Source organism: Nelumbo nucifera, chromosome 6, assembly GCF_055504915.1.
Source record: "Nelumbo nucifera cultivar China Antique chromosome 6, China Antique-T2T, whole genome shotgun sequence".
Taxonomy (NCBI): Eukaryota; Viridiplantae; Streptophyta; class Magnoliopsida; order Proteales; family Nelumbonaceae; genus Nelumbo; species Nelumbo nucifera.
Window position 1 is genome coordinate 38,025,303 of NC_142654.1, and position 19,245 is coordinate 38,044,547.

Genomic DNA, 19,245 nt, shown 5'->3' on the forward strand with positions numbered 1-19,245 from the left:
TCGCAGACTTAGGTACGTCGGGATGAACTGTCATCCTGTCAGTTAGATCGTGTCCACGTGTCCCCCTATTATTAGGTCGGGCCAAATCACCCTACATCAAAACCCAATATAATAACGATGCCCATTTATAAAAGCAACAAGAACAGGGCCCCATATGTCTTGAAGACAACAATTCTAAAGGTTGAGTGGCAACATAAGAAGATGGAAAATAAGGCAAACGATGATGCTTTCACACATGAACATGAAGCACATGAGTATGAACTAGTAATTTGAGATGAATTGGTAAAGAATGACATTGAATGATCGTTTGAAATAAGGATGACCAAGCCGTTTACGCCAACCATCAATTGACGTGCAGACTCCCAACAATGCAACAATCCCCTTATTCTATTCACTTGTAATAGAAAGTGACTGTCCTTAATCAGTCTGCACATCAAATTCAAAAATAACATCATTGTCTTGTTAGGTACATGCCTTAGAGTATGAACTGCCAATAGATTATTGATAAGATAAATCAAAACGGTGGTAACTTGATAAACCAGAATGCCCAATGCTATCGAGTACTTCATTTCACTAGTTTAAATAGGTACAAGAGAAGTCTCTCAAGAATCAAGAAGCATAGGGAACTAACACATGGAAAATGTGCCACGTGGTGGTTACTGGTACAACCAAATAACAGATTTTGTTATAGTACAGACTGTAATATGCCCCCTTCAAGTTGGAGCATGGCTATAAATAATGCCCAACTTGGATAGCATTGCACTGAATTGCCTAGAGCCTTAGTGAAGATGTCAGCTGGCTTACTCTTTGTAAGAAGGTGGGAAGTGACAATAATTCTTGATTGAAGGTGATGTTTGATGAAGTGGCAATCAATTTTCATGTGCTTGGTACGCTCATGGAATACTGGATTTGCTGCTATGTGGAGTGATGCCTTATTATCGCAATATAATTCCATGGGCTGGGAATGTTGTAGGCCTAAGTCTCTGAAAAGCCGATGGAGCCACAAAAGTTCACTGATGGCCGCTGCCATGTAGTGGTATTCAGCTTCTGTTAATGAGCGAGAAACTATAGATTGCTTCTTGGATTTCCATGACAAGGGAGAATGGCCAAGACTGATAAAGTAGCCTATAGTGGATCGTCGGGTAAATGGACACCCTACCCAATTAGAATCGTAGTAAGCCCACAAAACCAAATCATTGTTGCTAGAGAGGCAAATTCCTTGATTTGCGCATGACTTCAAATATCGAAGGACCCTAAGAGCTGCATCCAGATGCTGCTGACATGGTTTGCACAAGAATTGACTTAAAACATATAGCATATGTTATTTCTAACCAAGTAATGGTCAAATAGTTGAGCCTTCCAACCAATCCGTCTATAGCATTCTAGATTATCAATGGGTGAGCCTACATCTGACTCAAGATGATGTTGTTGTTCCATTCCATTGGGAAGGGACACAGCTTACAAGCAAACATTCTAGCATCTTGGAGTATGTTGATTGTATATTTTCTCTGACATAGGAAGAAGCCATCATTCGCTCTTGAGACTTCGATGCCCAAAAAATATTTTAGTGGGCCAAGATCCCTAATTGGGAAACATTTTTGGAGATATTGCTTCAGCGCTACAATTTGAGTAGGATCACTGCCTACGATGAATAAGTCATCAACATAGGCCAAAATGGCAAGAGATGAGTCGTGACTAAAGCATGTAAAGAGAATGGTATCGGCTGCAGACTGAGTGAATCCCCACTCTTTGAGAGCTCGTGATAATATATAAAACCAATTTCGAGAGGCTTGTTTGAGTCCATAGATAGAATTATTAAGGCGGCACACACGCGGGTTAGTGGAGTTGAGTAGACTCGGGGGTAATGTCATGTAAATCTCTTCATGGAGCTCATCATGCAAGAAGGCATTATTCACGTCCATTTGATGGGCTTCCCATTTTCGAACCACAACTAATGCAAATATGCAACAGGCTATCACTAGCTTTACAACCGGAGCATAATTTTCATTATAACCAATTCCTTCAGCTTGAGTATACTCTTTGGCCACTAAACGAGCTTTGAATCTTTCAATTGAACCATTGGGTTTCAATTTGGTTTTGTAGACCTATTTGCACCCAATAGCCTTCTTGTTAGGGGGTAATGTTGTAAGGGTCCAAGTATTGGTAGCTTGAAGAGCATTTACTTCAACTTGCATCGCCTCTCTCCAACAAGAGTGTTTTTGGGCCTGAGAGTAACTGGTGGGCTCAAGTGGAATGTTTGGGCTGTTGGAGGAATAATTGGATATGGGATATTGAATGGTAGGACAAACAAAATCGGATAGATGAGATGGGGTGCGTCTTGTCCTTATTGGTTGTGTGTTAATGGTGGTGGTGGTGGTGCTAGTATGAAAAACATTGTATTAATTGTAGTAGTATTAAATAAACAAAGCTAATCGATCCAAATAAGTAAATTAAGCCAATTAAACAAGGTTTTAAAAACTGAGCTAAAACAGAACCACGTTGGCCATCAGTTTCTGGGTCAACAGTTTGATCATCTAGTCCAATAGTCCAAATGGATCTTTAAAAATAAAAATAAAATATAATTAAAATAAAAATGACCCAAAACCCATTTACTAGATTAAACAATTTAGTGGTTCAATCCTCCGGGATAGTAGTTTGTTGATAGTCAATATTTTGTTTTTTTTTTTTTTTTTGAAAAAATTATGGGCAAGTATAAGACAGAACTAGAGAATTGACCGATTCTTGGGTCGAAAGGTTTAACTACTCAAAATTTTTAACTTTGTCAACAAACCACTGGTCTAAACTGTTCAATCCAGTAAATGGTTTTTAGGTCATTTTTATTATTTTTCAAAACGCCAATCCGTTCGGACTAAATGCTCAAACCATTGACCCAAAAAACTAATGGCCAAAGTAGTTTCATTTGGGTTGATTTTTAAAACCTTGCTTAATTGGCTTAATGTACTTATTTGGATCAATTAGCTTTGTTTTATTTATTTAATTAATTGACTTCATTTCCCTAATTAATTTAATTATTTAGTTTACTTAATTATCTTAATTAGTATAATTTATTTAATTTACTTAATTAACTTGATTACATACGTTAGGGCCATTTTTTAATTAACTTTATTAATTAATTAAATAGTTAATTATAGTTTAGGGTCCTTTAATTAGACCCCAAAGTAATTTACATAATTAACTTAATTAAAGTGGCCCATCTTCAAATTTTAGGGTCAAAAGTGGCCTTTTTCAAACTTTAGGAGTGCCACATAGCATTGTCTAATGGATCCATTGATGTCGTTTCAAATGCCGTTTGTTTTTTCCTACAAATGGCTTACCAAAGTCATGGGTCGAAACCGAGACAAAGGTTTATTCTTTAAGATTGAAATGATCTTTTTTATTCTTTAAGGTCGAAATTGGCCTTTTCATAAAATTTTAGGGTTGTCAAAGCCAAAACCTAGACAAAGGGAGTTCAATGGCTTCAATGTCGTCCAAACCTGAGGACAATGGCGGTATCTTTTTTTTTTTTTTTTCTTTGTCATAGTGATGGTAAACCTCCAAGAAGGGGGAGAAAAAAAAAAAAAAAGAAAATAAGGATATAAAAGAGAGGTGGGAGGAGATGAAAAGTGAGGATTAATGAGAACGAGTGACTGAAGAGAATGGAAATTGGCATTCTTGACACTACAAGTTGAAGAACAGAGAAGACCATTCATAGGGTTTTCTCAAATCCCCTAATTGAAAAACATTATTGGTTTTAAATGATAGTGATCAATGTTTAACTTGTTATACACAATTATGTCACCATTGGCATTAATATTAAGATTCCATATTTTCATTATTCCACTAATTTTTTTTAAAACCCAAGGAATAATTCTTTCAATATTTTTAAAAATAATGTCATTTTCAACTTTCCATATAAGATATTAAATCTTGTTCACTCTCCATTTAAGGTATTTTTTCACATAATTAAATTCTATTAATTAGATCTATACCCGATACTTTAAATAATATAAAACTCATTTAAAAAATAACCCAAAAATAAAACTTTATGTTGTCTATGTAGCAAATAAATAATTCAACCATTTAGATCAAATATATCAATCCATAATATTATAATTAAATAATAAAAAACAAAAAATAAAAAAATACATAAATTTTATAAAAAATCTTGAATATATTATTATTATTATTATCATTATAAAATTGTTATATACAAAGCACATGCACACTTGCAAACCTATTGGTTCAAGAAAATGACCTTCATTTCTCCATTAAAATCAACATTCAAAAGAATCAGCTTTTTGCCACAAAAATAGAGAAAATTGGAACCCCTACTCCAACTACTCTGCCACAAGGAAATTTCTCACATCGTTGAAGGAAAAGTAACTTAAATACTACTCAAGTAGGCTGCGTTTGGGAGTGCTTCTCCCTAAATGTGCAAAAGCAAGCTAATTTCAAATGGACTTCTTGAAAACGCACTTTTTGTGTTATGATCATCAGCCTTTTTGTTTAAAATAGCTTTGGCAAGCATAAAAAGATGAAAGTTTTTTCGTTTTTTTTTTTATTTCAAATGGGCTCATTTTGAGCTTTTTCACCAAACGGTTTTTTAACTGCCTTCTGACTTCTCCAATGTGAAAAAGAACAAAAAGCCCATTGGGCGAAAAAAGCTACTTTTTTTTGGATGGTTGAGGGAGACTATGGATTTGAATTGGTTCCCTGTTGAGTGTTGACCAGACAGGATCACACCCTAAGTTTGGTGCATTCTGTTCCAGAATTTGCCAAAAGAATGAAAGACTACTATCTAATACAAAGCATGGATTCAGGATTCCCATCTTAAGTGTTGGCTCAATTTCACAAATCTAGCATTCAATTGAGGGCTTCAAAATTCCCGACATTTGCTCAAGAATATTGTTAGTACAAGGCATTACTTACAACCACCAAAAGATGCGACTTGTGAGTTGTGAGTTTCCATACCAATAACTCCAATCAAAGCAAATCATCGCATATCTACACGTACAATGTCCATGGATCTTAAAACTTCTATCCCCGAGTCAAGTCAATGTCAATATGGGCGTTCCTCATATCCATGGGCCGTGAACCAGGCCACCCGCCCATCTGAGACGTAGGAGTCATATTCTGAATGGGAGGAATACTTGTAGGAGTGACTGATTTATCACCTGTTGGAGGCTCAGAATCTGCCCCTGGTTCTGTACCAAACCCAGCCTTGTTCTTTGTTTTTGAACCACCATAAACAAAACTCCCTACTATTACCTGCAAGGGATAATGCATCATGTGTTGTTGAGATTCAAACCTGCAACAATGCCACTCTCTCTCTCTCTCTCCAAAATAGAAGCACCTAAAATGTTCCCGAACAGAACAGAAAACATTACGGACAAGTACGGATACACATGCAGAATTCTGAATTCCAGCCCCCCCTACTACTAGCCCTCTCCCCCTATAAACCACATCCTGCCCGTGAATTTGGCATCAATTCACGGTCAGGATGCAATCCCCCTGTACTTTGGGGCTATAAAATTCTGATCTGGGCTGATTGGTCATTCTCCCAAAACATTATACCAAAGCTCAACTGGCAGTGTACCACATGCATCAGGCTTTGCCATGACGACAGGGCAAAAGCAAATGACAAGTGATAGACAGGACAACAACAATGAAAATGGGCAGAGTCGGCAGACATGATAAATATAACATGTCAATGCTTTTACCTGAACTGGAGTTGCTGCGATAAGCATTCCACCAACTCCACCACCAATGACACGACCATCAGGACTAGATAAAGAGACACTAAGACCACCAGTCCGGCTGCGTGAACCACCATTATCAGTGAGCATATAAGAGCCTGACAAACATAATATCTCGAATCGGCCCTGTAAAGGCATCAAACAAAGAAAATTTTACCCAGTAATAAAATAGCTAGAGGTGTAAACAAGACTGCATCATCACAAGAAGGGAAAGGCTGCAATGATGCATAAAAGCTTTTTTTTTTTGATAAATAATGATGCATAAAAGCTTATTGAATAATTTATAATAGTATCACCACATAGGAAGAAAGATAAGGATAATATTGACCAAGCATATCCTAAGTATGAATAGTTCTCGTAATGACTGTCATTGAGGTCTCTAGGAGGCCATTGGGCTAAAAAAAGATGGGACCGAAATATAACTAAAATAAAAATACAGTAAAAGAAAAGAAAAAACAAAACAAGTAATTCTACCAAATGCGTGAGATGAAATGCCAGAATAGTTACTAAAGTAACAAGAAGTCCCTTGTACAACTGCCTTTCCAACCTCAGTACATTACCCTCAAATAGGATAGAAGCAAAGGCTAAAAATCTTCCATGGAGGACATCAGCCAAATTCTTGCAATCTGGAATGAACTGCAATATAAAATGCTACCAGTAGCTACTCATTTCCCAAACAATGCAGATGGAACAATAGGCAACTTGGAGTTGGCAATCTGGCAAAACAAATGCCACAAATGTTGGCCCAACTAATATCCAAGATGACTTCACACTTCCACAGTACATCCAGGAGTTTAATCACCAAGGAGAGATAAATAATGCCACAAATATTGGGCCAACTATATCCAAGATGCCACAAATGGTGCCCGACAAAGATAAAGAAAGGGAAAAAGAAAAGACACAAAAAACATGTAGGCCAACTTAATATAGTCATCATTGCTGCTTGTATATGTATGCTATGATAAAAACACTAGAACTATGTGCAGTTAATATTGTATTGCCAAGTATGAATTTTCACATTCATCCGAAAAGAAAGAAATGCGGGGGGAGAGAGAGGGGGAGAGAAGGAAGCCCTAATTCCTACGTGACAGCTAGTAATCTTGTTAAAGAAACAAAATATTAAGTATTTGAACCTCATATGTGACAGTGCCACCAGAAGAAGAAGGTTGCCGAAGAGTAACAGTCGAGACAGCACCATTGGCTGAGAGAATGCAAACAGCCCTTGGTCCCTGTTGTGAGAATGACATTATTTTTGTTGCTATGTCCTGCATGAAAGACAAATAAAGATCATTTCATGATAGATAAACATTTATGCTCAGCGACATCTCATCCACCAGAAAGGGAATTAAACTTACAAAAGGAATTAAAGAAATCAAACACATTTAAAGGCCTAACCATGCATCTGACCAATTCCTATAGTAATTGAGTTGTAACTCACTAGTAAGGAAAAACACTAGGGAAATCCCTCCCTACAGTAATATAATGCAATCAAGACAACTCAAGACTATACACATTTCTCCCCATTACGTTCAAAAGGACAGACTTTTGACTCAGAAAAAATTGGATGAAAAGGCCAAGTTTAAGTTAAGGTTAAGGCTTTCCATGTGCAAATACATAGTTCTTCATCATTGAAAAGTCAGAAAAAAAAAGAAGGAAAAAAGGCCAGCTTGCTCCGCCCAACAACCTCGCCATTTACAATATCAGAGTGAACTGATTACTGATTACAAGAAATTTCTATTGCATGGAACTTCAGCAAAGCAAATTAATGAAAATCCTGAAGCACAAACAGAAACCCTCCAACTGTGTACAAAACTAGAATTTCTAATATAAATTCATGGTAGAGGTACAAATAATAATTGACAGAGGTATAGTGTACCTCCCCTACTGAAATTGTGATGATATGAGGAGTAAAACCCATTCCAGCAGAACCAGAGAGCCACTCACCTAGCAAGACAGTTAAAAATTAGCAGGTAACATCAATTACACCCAAAAGCACACGTGGAAACAAAAGTAACAAGTACTTTTAAGTAAGAACATATTTATATTATTTTCATAAATAAATAATTTCAATAATAAGAAATAACTAAAAAATATAACAATTGCAAGAACATCAAGAAAGAGATTCTACAGAACATTAAGGGAAAATCAAGAAAGGAAAATCATTCAGAATGCTCATAACCAAATTATCTCCCCCCCCCCCAAAAAAAAAAAAAAAACACACACACAAAGAAGAAAAAGCTAAAATCATTTCAAGCTCAATTGCCCACAAAAAATAGGACTGGTGGACAGATTGGACTGAAAATGAATATACAAAGATCCAAGTTTGATCCATTAATAACCTGGATTCGAATCAAACCTTATCCATCAGATTCAGATTGAACTTAGGTCAAACTCAAGTATTATATAACATTGATTAATTCCACTAAAAATGATCAAAATGCTATATATTATTAACAAAAATTACTAGAAAGCACTACAAAATTGTATATCATGTATAAAATCTCTTAAAAATGACTTTTATAGAAAAAAATTGTGACTCTTTTAGTAAACATACGATATTCAAACCAACTTTACTCATAGATGCATATTAATTTTATATAGATATAAGCAAATCTATTTAAAAACTGTCAGATCATTAATGTGAACCCATGTTTGATCCAATTATAAACAGATCAAATTCTAATAGCCTTAATCGGATCAAATTCAAATTTGAAAAATAGATATCATTTGGCACCGTAACAAATGGATATGGGCATATGGCATTAAATAGAATGGACTGGCAAAACAGGATCCATGTAGCCAACCTCATATTTGGGTGAATGCTTAGGTGATGATAATTTGCACCCTAACAAAAATTAAAAAAAAAAAAAAAAGAAAAGCAAAAATGCTCAAGGCTACCACTGCCCTCTTGATCCAGTGAATAAATTTCTATAACATTTCCCACATTTTGCAGCCACAAATTTATGCAATGCAAGTAAAATTGAGAAAGTACACAAAAATAAAAAGAGTAATCAACATATGAAGAGAAAACACAATATATTTAAGAGCACCGGTCTAAGCAGCACACTACAAGCAAAACAGGAACAGAGAGAGAGAGAGAGAGAGAATGACAGACAGATATTAGGATACGAAGATAAAACCAATTCGGTACATGAGGTGTTTATGCTCCAAGGAAAATTAGTGTTGCACAACCAGATGTGAACAAGGAGGAAGCAGCACAAGAAGACACTTGGAAGTAAATACCCACATGATCAGATATAGTAGATAGATGCAAGGTTTAAAGTATCAATACACCCGATATGCACAAGGATGCTTATCAGGTTTAAAGTACCAATTCGGTACATTCTTTTTTTATTTATTATTTTTATTTTACTCTGATATTTTTACAGACGGACCATTTTTAAAGGTATTAACACTTAAGCCTTCAAAAAGGCATTTCAGTCAGCTAACAAAACAATACAATACACCCAATATTGGGCATATCGTATCAAAATTTTGAACCTGATTCTAAACAGATAAAAAGACGGGAGGATCGTTTCAAATTCTGATGTTTAGGCTTGTTCAGGACTAATACTCCAAATTTCCATTTCTTCTTGTTCCAACAATTGCTCATAACATGTTATCATGTTTTATCTATATGAAATATGACAAATTAACATACAATTCACATAATCCCACACATGAATCCTTGTCACAAGGCTTGGTAAGTTTTAGTCCTGGCCATGTAATATTTTGACACTCAGACCCTTGCCTTAACAAAGAAGGCATGAATTTTAGATGTTACACAGCGCAAAGAAAAGAGAAAAGAAAGGAAGAATGAAAAGGGAAAAAAAAAAAAACATATTATTGCATTTCATGTTATTCATCAATCAATTGATTCATGGCACTGATTCTTGAAAACTTGTCTTAATGCTTCAATTATCAAAAAGGAACCCGTTTGAAAAGGATAGGAAATTGTTTAAAGCTGTTCTTATGGGAATTTCTGAAGCTTTCTATCCATCCACTTGTTATATCTCCATTTTTTTCATCAGGGATGAGACAAACACTACATGATTTCAGCGTTATCACCAAAGTCAGCATAAAATCAATAGTCACTGCTTGGCTCATCTGCAAATATCAGTTTCACATCTCAAGAATTTGCTAGCAATCGAGTGACGTAATCACGTTCCTTAACCTTATAGAAAAATTGCATGGCCATCATGGTGGGCAACAGTAACTTCGATGATATTGTTGACATTATAACGTTGTGACTTGGCCTTGATATTTTGAGTTAATAGGCAACCGCATAGGTACATACAGCAATGCTTGTTAATAATTGGAATATTGGATAACCACTTGCATTTTCATGTATCTACTAGATAAGCAGAAAAGCATTCCAGTGAAAAAACTCAGTTCTATAAATGTATTGAACCCAGATTGGGAGAAATGCACATCACTAGATGTAAAAGTTACACCAGTGGCCTTACATCCACCCTGTCAGAACATTCTAGTATAGGATATAGTCAGTTATTTTGGGAGATAAACAAGTTAGCAACATTGAACTGCTTTATCAGGCGTATCTTATGATGCACAAGGAAAATCCTTGTGAAGAACAAGGGATACTGATGTCATTGCATAGCTGAAACATACAAACATTCATATCTGGATCACCGATTTCTTTTATTTAACACTTGCAAGTCTTAAAAGTAAATCTCACAAAGAAAACTCACCAAGAGAAGCTAGTTGTTGCTTCCTCCCAGTTCCCGGTGGCCGCCCTCTTCCCCGCTTCTGGGTAGGTGTAAGTGACGCCGGAGAAGGGGTAGAGGACAAGGGAGACAATGCCAAAGCTACAGTTCCATCAGGTCCATATTTTCGTGGTCTTCCCCTTTTCCTTCTTACCGGCTCGGAAATTCGGGCCATTCCTGATGGCACACCCACGTTAGCGGCATGAGGTGAAATGGCCGCGGAAGACTCTACTTGGAATGTTGATCCAACTGAACTACCCCCAATATTTGATTGAATGGGCATACTTGGACTGGATAACGGCCGAATGCCAGGTGGTCCATGTAACCCTGCCTGTGCTCCCGGTCCTGACCCAGAAATCCCTCGCTGCTGCATATAATAAGATGCAGACCCGGACATCGCCATGGCTTCTCTCCCATCCATGCATTTATTCTAAAGATAACCACAGCCACACCTTCACTAAAAGTCTATGAATTTAAGCTTTTTGAGGTTGTTTCTTCTAACTATGGTATATAAATACACAGCAAGAATGTAGAGCATCCAACTGAACCGTGGCTCTTCAAGAAAGCCAACCAATTGGGGAGAACGAAAAGACTACTAGAAATGTTTAAACGGGAATTTCTGCACAGTATCAACCTCGGATGAACTGTGCGAGCTCTACATAAAGAACGAAATTCAACAGGATTAACGAAGAAAGTCCAAGCAAATACCCGATTGGACCTGCAGTAACCAATGAGAGCAGCAGGGAATAAACGGAAACCAAGGGGTATTTGAAAGAAAATGCACTTGATTGTGCCCTGATGCTGAACAAAACTACAAAAAGCACAATCAAATATTTAAATATGCTAAAATCCCATGTGAAAGGCCTCCACTGAAGCTCAAAGTGTAGTCTGGAAGGACGAAATTGCAGTTGAACCCATCAAGAAACACAAAGTTGGGAGCTTGTGTAGATAATGTTGTGCTCAAAGAAAGGAGGGTTTAAACTCTAAAGGATTATGTAAAACAACACAAAAGCTTCAGGAGTGGAGTATTGAAAATCAAAGATACTAACCTTTTTCCCTTTCTTAAACAAAAGTAAAAGACAAATAAAAATTACATAATAAAAACAAAGAGTAGGGAACTCTATGAAAAAATAAGAAAATAGGAGAAATACTAGATAGGAACGTTTCTAAATGTAAAGGAGCGGAGCAACGAAGAACCCTATGATACTAAAACGTCCTCCAACGAGAAAAAACAACGACGAAGCATCAAAGAAAACAAAAAAGCAACAGAACCCAGAGGAGAGGAAAGCTCGAGCACTGTCAAACAAAACTACGGAGACCTAGATGTTTAAATTCAAAGAATAAACGAGCGAAGAGGAGTTTAAATTCAAAGAGTCACGGTTCAACTTAAATTAAAGCAAATTTGAACTCGTTACAGCTTACGAAACCCTAGATTCAAAGTTTCATCGGGAAGATAAAGCACAGAGGGAACGGGGAAAAGCCAAAGTCTTTCAAAGAAAAGCTAAAGTTAAAAGCTCGAGCAGTTTCCAATTTCACCAACACATTAGAAACCCTAAGCACCAAGCTTAGCTTTTCTTTTAGAAATGAGAAACCTCAGAGGCAGAGATAACACAATCAAACCAAGTTTAAAGCCCACCTAACTAGTAGAAACGAAACTCAAATTAAAGTACTAACAGTCAACCCAGCTAAACTCCTTGGCAATATATATATATATATATATATATCACAGAAAAAGTAAATGATTGGAAGCTCTTATAAAGAAATGCAGAGCAGCACAAGGAGAAGAACAGGAAATGGAGAAGAGAAGTTGAATTTCAAAGATTTCTTTTGTCCTCCCTTCTTTTTGTTTTTGGGATTTTGAATTAAAGGTCGAACACTTTTCGCCATTCATGGCCGTAATTTTCTGACTCAGAGAAAATTACAGAAGAAGCCATTGGATGGAGGAAGAGGAAGCGAAGGACAGAGCTTGGTGACCTAATAACAAGCAATGGAGAGAGAGAGAGAGAGAGAGAGCTTTGGGTGGAAGGGGTACCCTACAAGTCCTTATCGCCATGCATTTTTTAGGGCAGAGAGCTCCTCTGATGCCTACACTGCTTTTTACTCTCTGAAACAGAAAAAACAGAAACAGTGAGGCCGAGTGTGCGCGAAGTATGACCAGAAACGCAGAACCAAACAATCTGCAACAGAAAAGCATACAAAAAATAAAAATAAAATAAATCGAAAATAAAGTAATTGATGTACCAAGAAAAACCAAAAAAGTAATTTGTAGATAAACACCAAAAAATAGAAAAAGAAGATATGGGATATTGGGAAGAGATTACATGGAGATCGACCTCACGTTATACGGCATTAAACAACCACCCGATTGGAGATAGAATTCGAATCTAACGGTTATAAGAAACTGCATTTTCTACAAATGAATGAAATATAATTATATATATAATAATATAAAATATGTAAGCTTTTTTCGGGATCGTGAACCCAAATATTTTTATAATTTAATTTATAATTAATTTTGGATTCCGGTTATTCTCTTGATCTTGATCTTTTCTGATTTTTCTCTGCTACTTTATGTGCCATAGTTATTCGTGCTGAGATGATGACGTGTAATTTGAGGGAGACTATTGTGTGCACTGTGCTCTGTGCTGTGTGCAATGCGCATTTACTTTTGTCGATACTTGCCTTGGCTTCACGTCCAAACCATATTAATCCATTTCCTCTCTCTATTTGTTATTTTGTTTTTTCTATCCGCACTTTTTTGGTATTATTTTCTCTCCGCAATTTGATAAGATTTTTTCTTTTTCTATTTTTATCATATATCGATTTATTTAAATAACACGTGGCGCATATCTAAGATCCGAGGTGAGTGCTAGCATTTGGGTAAATTATAAAAAACCTGGTAGAGTGACACAAAGAACCCCAATGATAGGGGTGCAAATGGATCCGATTTGAGATATCTAAGATCATCCCTTGTTTGGATTTTCGGATCGGATTCGAATCACCACTATCTGATTCAAGAAGATTTGATCTGATAAATATAAATATATAATATATATGTTATTTATTTATTTATTTATAAATATACTTTTTATATTATATTTTTATAAATTCGTTATATTATTTGTTTTTTTATCAAAAGCATCTATATATATGATGAAAATAATTAAAAATTACTTATGTTTTTTTTGTTTTTGATTTATTTTATTTTCCTTTTAATAATTTATTATTTTTTAAAGAAAACAAGTCGAATTGGATCTGATCCGAAGACTCGACTTACCAATAGGATTTGAATTCAAATCGAGTCCTATTAGATCAGATTGGATCTTTGGATAAGATCAGATCCAACATGAACAATGGTGGATTGGATTCGAATATACCCCAATTCAAATCTAATCCAATCTGTTTGTATCCCTACCCAATGATTATTATCCCCTTACTTTTATTTATGACAAAGACCCTTTCAATTTTCACTTTGCGGCAAATATCCCTTTGTTAAGAGTCTTGTTAACTAGGGGTGGCCATGAGCTGAACTTCTCACGAGCTATTCGAGCTCGACTCATGAAAAGCTACGCTCGGCTCGATTTAAACTAAGCTTCGAGCTAAGCTCAAGCTTTATATATAGGCTCGTTTGCTAATAGAGTCAAGCTCGAGCCCAGTGAAGCTTGGCTCGTGAGGCTCATGAACCTAGTATAATAAATAAATAATTTTTTATTACATACATACATACATATACATATAAATATATAAATACATATAAAAAAATTATTTATTATATATAATAATAGTTTATTTTTTATGTATAATACTAAATATTTTTCATAATTCTTAATTTTTTGTATGCAAAATAATATATATATTTCATATCTATAATTTTTAATTTTTAGAAAAAAAAAACTTGGCTTGCATTCAAGCTCGAGCCGAGCCGAGGTCGAACTTGTGAGCTTTGAATCGAACCGAGCACGGGCTCAAGTCTCTAGCTTAAATTGAGCTCGAGCTTAAGCCTAACACAATTTCAACGAGTCGAGTTCGAATAGCCAATTATTCGGCTTGGCTCGTTTCAAATCCACCCCTATTATTAACTTTGAAAAAGATTTTTGCAAGTAAGGTGGCGGCTAGGTTAAGGAGGCGGTCTTCTTTGAAAGACAGAGAAAGACTGTGGATAAAGGGAATTGAATCCGAGGCCAAGACGTCAAGCCTGAATGATAGAGTCAGAAGTCAATGATGAAGATGCTCAGCAACTGAGTGAATTTCATTACAAGGAGGATCTCTATTTATGGGGGAGATCCCGAGATCCTAAAAGGAATGAGTTAAAGGTGCTTGTTTCCTACTAGGAAAGGGAATATTGGATTTGTTGTTAGTCATTCAGGGCACTATTTGGGTTTCACCACGTGTCCCTATGGGGATCTTTCTGAGGATTGTCTTTCCTTTCACTCAAAATTCGTCATAACCTACGTGTGCTACTACCCTTTGTGTGCCCTACTTAACTAACATGGAGCTAGTGATGTCGCCGTTTGGTGGACGACATCTTATTAGACCTACGTGGTGCCTTGTCACATTCATTCCTTCGATGTTACGCATGTAGGTAACATCTGGGCTCGGTTCTTAGTGAACTGGGGTGTTGTAACGATTGAGAGTTTATCGTAGGGCCAAATGTGTGCGAACCTCATTACAGGTTTGACCCAGGTTTGCTTTGGGTTGAGCTAGAAATAGGTTCATCGCATGGGTGCGATGACCCATGCGTTTATCACAATCCTACGATGATTTATGGGTTCATTGTAGAAGGAAGATTGGTTGCAGACTGATCATAAGCGTCCATGTGGTATCAATGCGGTGTTTACTATGCTTTGAGGAACTGAGCGAGCACTATATACCTACATTAGCCCCCCTACTTATTAGTAAGTAGTAGCTTATCGATAAGCACTTTGCTTTCACATTTGTTTTTAGGTCTTACGATGGATTCATTTGTGTACATTGGGTTTGGGGGTTTACCCTATTTTGCAATTTTGTTTAGAAGGTATAAACTTAATTTCGAACTTCGTCAGCCCTCCCTGCTTGTTAACGGGCTAGGATTCAATTACTCGGATGATCATGCATTATGTGCGTTCGTGATCTTTGGCATACATTAGGTATCTGATCCTCGATGGGGTTCCCTGCGTTCCATTGTTTAGCCCCCCTGTCTTTTGATGATTTCCTTTCTGTCAATGGGTAATTTAATGCTCCGTTTGCGTGTTTCAACCCCCCTGGCTATTGGCAGGAGGGGAATTCGCAAAAGACAATAATGTATTATGTATATGTATGGGCGACAAGCCCCCCCTTTATGTGTTGGGTGGTTCTTTATCTGGCTTCATGGTATTGAAAAAAAATGTATTGTAAGTGATCCCTTTCTGTCGATGGGCAAGTCTATGTTGAGTTTGTAAACTTCAGCCCCCCTGTATGTCAGGGCAGAAGCCTGTGCTTGGTGCACAGTGTTGGATAATGATGTATGATTTGATGTTGTATCCTATTCATCTACTGATTGAGATTAGAAAATTGACGAGTAATGGCCACGTGGCGGTTGTCATTTTCGATCCCTTGCCTATCATTTCGTAATAAATGGTCTATTTGCGTGTGTGTCGCACGGTTCCGATACCTAGTATTCAAAGTGGTGGTTGCTGATGTGGCACTTCATTTAAATTAATGCGCCGTTTTGCCCCACCTTTTGAAGGCTTTGTTTGTAATTTTCTCTAGGTTTCTTTTTCATTAAGCATCATTAAGGGTCTCGTGCAGATGCTTGTTCATCTTCTTCGGCGTCGTTTGGTATTCTAGAGTCATGAGGGTTTTCTTATAAGAGTGTAGAGGAACAGCATCGGTTCTCCATTTAACATTCTTGCCATCATCTCTGTGATAATTTATGTGGTCATTGAGTTGCTTAGCGATTTCCTCTCTATCTTTTTTCTTGTTTTGTGCGTTTTACTCTATCCGTTGTTTGTTTCTCATGGCTCATCGTTAGGAAAAGTTGGAATGTCCCTTTGTCGACTTTGTTAGGGAAGTCAATATAGTTGAGTTGTTGTTGGAGAGGGAGGCAACTATGGTAGCCGAATGGGGGAAGGGTTTCTGGCCCTCAATGCTAGTGTCCAAAGGGGAAGGCGGTCTATTTGACAACATCAACAGTACAGACTTGATGTGCCTCTACGGCTGACCGGATCAGTCGGTGGCATATAAGTGTCAGGAACCTAGGACTGACAACTCGAAGTTCTTAAACAACTATAGTGCTTGGAAAAGAGTTTGTGCTCAAAAACCCTATGTACAGCCCCTCCTACACCATTGGTGCTACCGAACTCATACCTTTGTTGGTGCGTTTGGGAGTTTACTATTATAGTGGAGGACATGGTTGCATTACTGGCACCGCCCATCGGGGGCTCTGTGTTCGCTTAACATCTCCAGCAAGTTGAGTCTATTCCTCACGATCGAAGGGATCTCTGTGATGAGCTTATTACTGAGATTGCTTCATTTAAAGCTCAAGGGAACAAGACCACTTGTCGGGGAAAGTTGCCATTAGAGCATTGGTTGGAATACTGGTTTGAATCTTGCAATAAGGAAAACGTGATGGTGCGTGGAGCAGATAGTCAATGCCACCTTGCCACCCACATCCTATACGTGGCTTCCCGGTTTCTCTTCCCGAGCCTCCCCAATTATGGATTGTGTATCGTTTTGGTGCTCCTTGCCGTCTTGGCCGCTAGTGGCCATCAACTACCTTTAGCATCCATGTTCTTGGGTTATTTGTATGAGAAAATATACGACACCGTTCATCAGATAATGGATTCCAGCTGCAAACGGCATATAAGTTACATTTGCGCCCCCTTTTTATGGATGCTTTTGTGTGAACACTTTAATTTCAAGGTCACACCCCGCAAACTCTCTCCTATCTACGTAGCTATAGCCACTATGAAGGGAGACAAGTTCGGAGAGAAGGTGTTCGAGGTCTACCAGGGGAAGCGTTGGCTTCAGGCCAACAGACATAAGCAATTTAAGATGAGTGAAATAGGTATGAAGTTCGCTTCGCTCAAGGACTTTGAATGAATGCCCTATACCTAGACCGTTCGTCATGCTATGTCATTCCGTGTTGGCATACCTATTCCTGAAGGTGGTGATCAACATTGTGTCGTGGAGATCAAAAATGCTACTGTGGGCGTGGCGTGACTAATAGTTTGTCCAAGTGTAGTAGCCTACCTTGACCGCACCGGCGAAGTGCAGCTATCTTTATACCGCCCAGACCGAGTATTGCAACAATTCGGTTATGATGACATGGGCGCTCAATTCCAGAGGTCCTCGGGGAAAGATGTTTTCTGGGTCCGACGCCATGACCTTGCATTTCCTGGGATTTTAGGATTCCCTATCGCGGGTTATTCTAGGGTGCAAGGTTGTAAGTCACTCCACTTTGCATACCTTTGTGCACTATTCAGAGGTTTTCAGATGCTGATGAGATCGAGTGCTCATCTCCGTCATGTTTTGGCTCCCCTCAAAGGTCATGCTGCCAACCAAGGGGGTGATACAGTTGCTTCTCCATCGTACTCATCGAAAAAAGGGAAGACAAAGCATGAGGGAAAGCGGCCAGTTTTGAAGGAAGAAGAGAGTAGCTATCCTCCCATTGTGAAGAGGCCGAGATCTATGAGGGCACTTCGTTCTTTCCAACCCTCTACTGTGCACCAGTATGTTGACCCAGGCGTGATTTCATCGCATGCGCATGAGTGCCATGCTGAGTACAGACAGGAGTCTCTAGCACCACCCCCTATGGGGGAGACTGTGTCGCACGTGGAACCGGTGGAATTAACGGTTGCCGCCCCATCCCCCAGAATTACTTGTGTCCATTTTTCTAGCGGGCGTATGAAGAGGATGTTCCCACCCCGGCCGAAGTGGGGTCCTGCGGATAGCGACTTGGTATGGCATTTTATTGTCTTCACTCCCTTTGTCTTGTTGTTGTACTTACTGCTTTTAGTGTGGATGACTAAATCGTGTTTTCTTGTTATCTTTGTAGATGTAGGTTGGGTAAGGCTTGGATGGGGAACGGTCTCTTTGAAAGACAGAGAAAGGTTAGGAAACAGGGAGATTAGCTTTCAGGCTAAGGGTGATGGGTAAGGAGTTGAAACGAAAGAGTGCACGAGTGCTAGATGCTATATGAATTTCAATACGAGGAGGATCTCTATTTATGGGGGAGATCCTGAGATCCAAAAAGGTAGAAGATAAAGGTGCTTGTCTCTTATCGGGAAAGGGAATATTGGATTTGTCGTCAATCATTAAATGCACCACTAGGGTTTTGCCATGTATCTCATGAGGATCGACTTTCCTTCCACTCAGGATCCCTCATTACTCACATGTGCTATTACCTTTCGTGTGCTTCATTTAATTGACATGGCGCTTAATAACGTCACTGCTTGGCGGGTGGTGTTGGCTCATGCATTTTTGAAGGTCGGTTTCAGTGTATCACAATTTGTATTGTTTCGTTTGATGAAGGATGTGCGTCTTCGTCACAAGGTGGGGAAGCCAGCATCGCCAAGGTTATTGGTAAGGCGGAGTTGGGCTCGCTCGTGATTGTAAAACCGTTGTTGTAAAGAAAAATGTTTAGTGCAATATAAAGACCCATTTTTTGCTGAATTTGTCTTTTGATGTTTTTGTCATTGCGTATCCTAGTTACTTGGCCTCTGTTACGACTGTGAGGGTAAAAAGTACTTCCCATCGTGATCATTTGTATTCGAGCTCCCTATGGGTGGCCTTTCTTACGACTTACC

General features: G+C 38.0%; 1 protein-coding gene across 1 annotated transcript; it reads right to left on the reverse strand.

Annotated features, from left to right (window-relative positions):
• Positions 1-4,822: 4,822 nt before the first annotated feature.
• LOC104608705 (AT-hook motif nuclear-localized protein 11) lies at positions 4,823-12,533 on the reverse strand. The gene is made up of 5 exons (XM_010274760.3): positions 10,466-12,533; positions 7,633-7,700; positions 6,890-7,021; positions 5,721-5,882; positions 4,823-5,268 (listed from the first exon to the last, which is right to left on the reverse strand). The coding sequence occupies exons 1-5, from the start codon at positions 10,899-10,901 to the stop codon at positions 5,038-5,040; spliced, it is 1,029 nt and encodes a 342-aa protein (XP_010273062.1). The 5' UTR covers positions 10,902-12,533; the 3' UTR covers positions 4,823-5,037.
• Positions 12,534-19,245: the final 6,712 nt, after the last annotated feature.

Coding starts and splice junctions, on each gene's coding strand:
- LOC104608705 (XM_010274760.3), bottom strand. CDS start 10,901: ATGGATGGGAGAGAAGCCATGGCGATGTCCGGGTCTGCATCTTATTAT. Junction 7,022..7,632: donor TCACAATTTCAGTAGGGGAG/GTACACTATACC, acceptor TCTTTCATGCAG/GACATAGCAACAAAAATAAT. Junction 5,883..6,889: donor GTGGCACTGTCACATATGAG/GTTCAAATACTT, acceptor ATGCCTTTACAG/GGCCGATTCGAGATATTATG.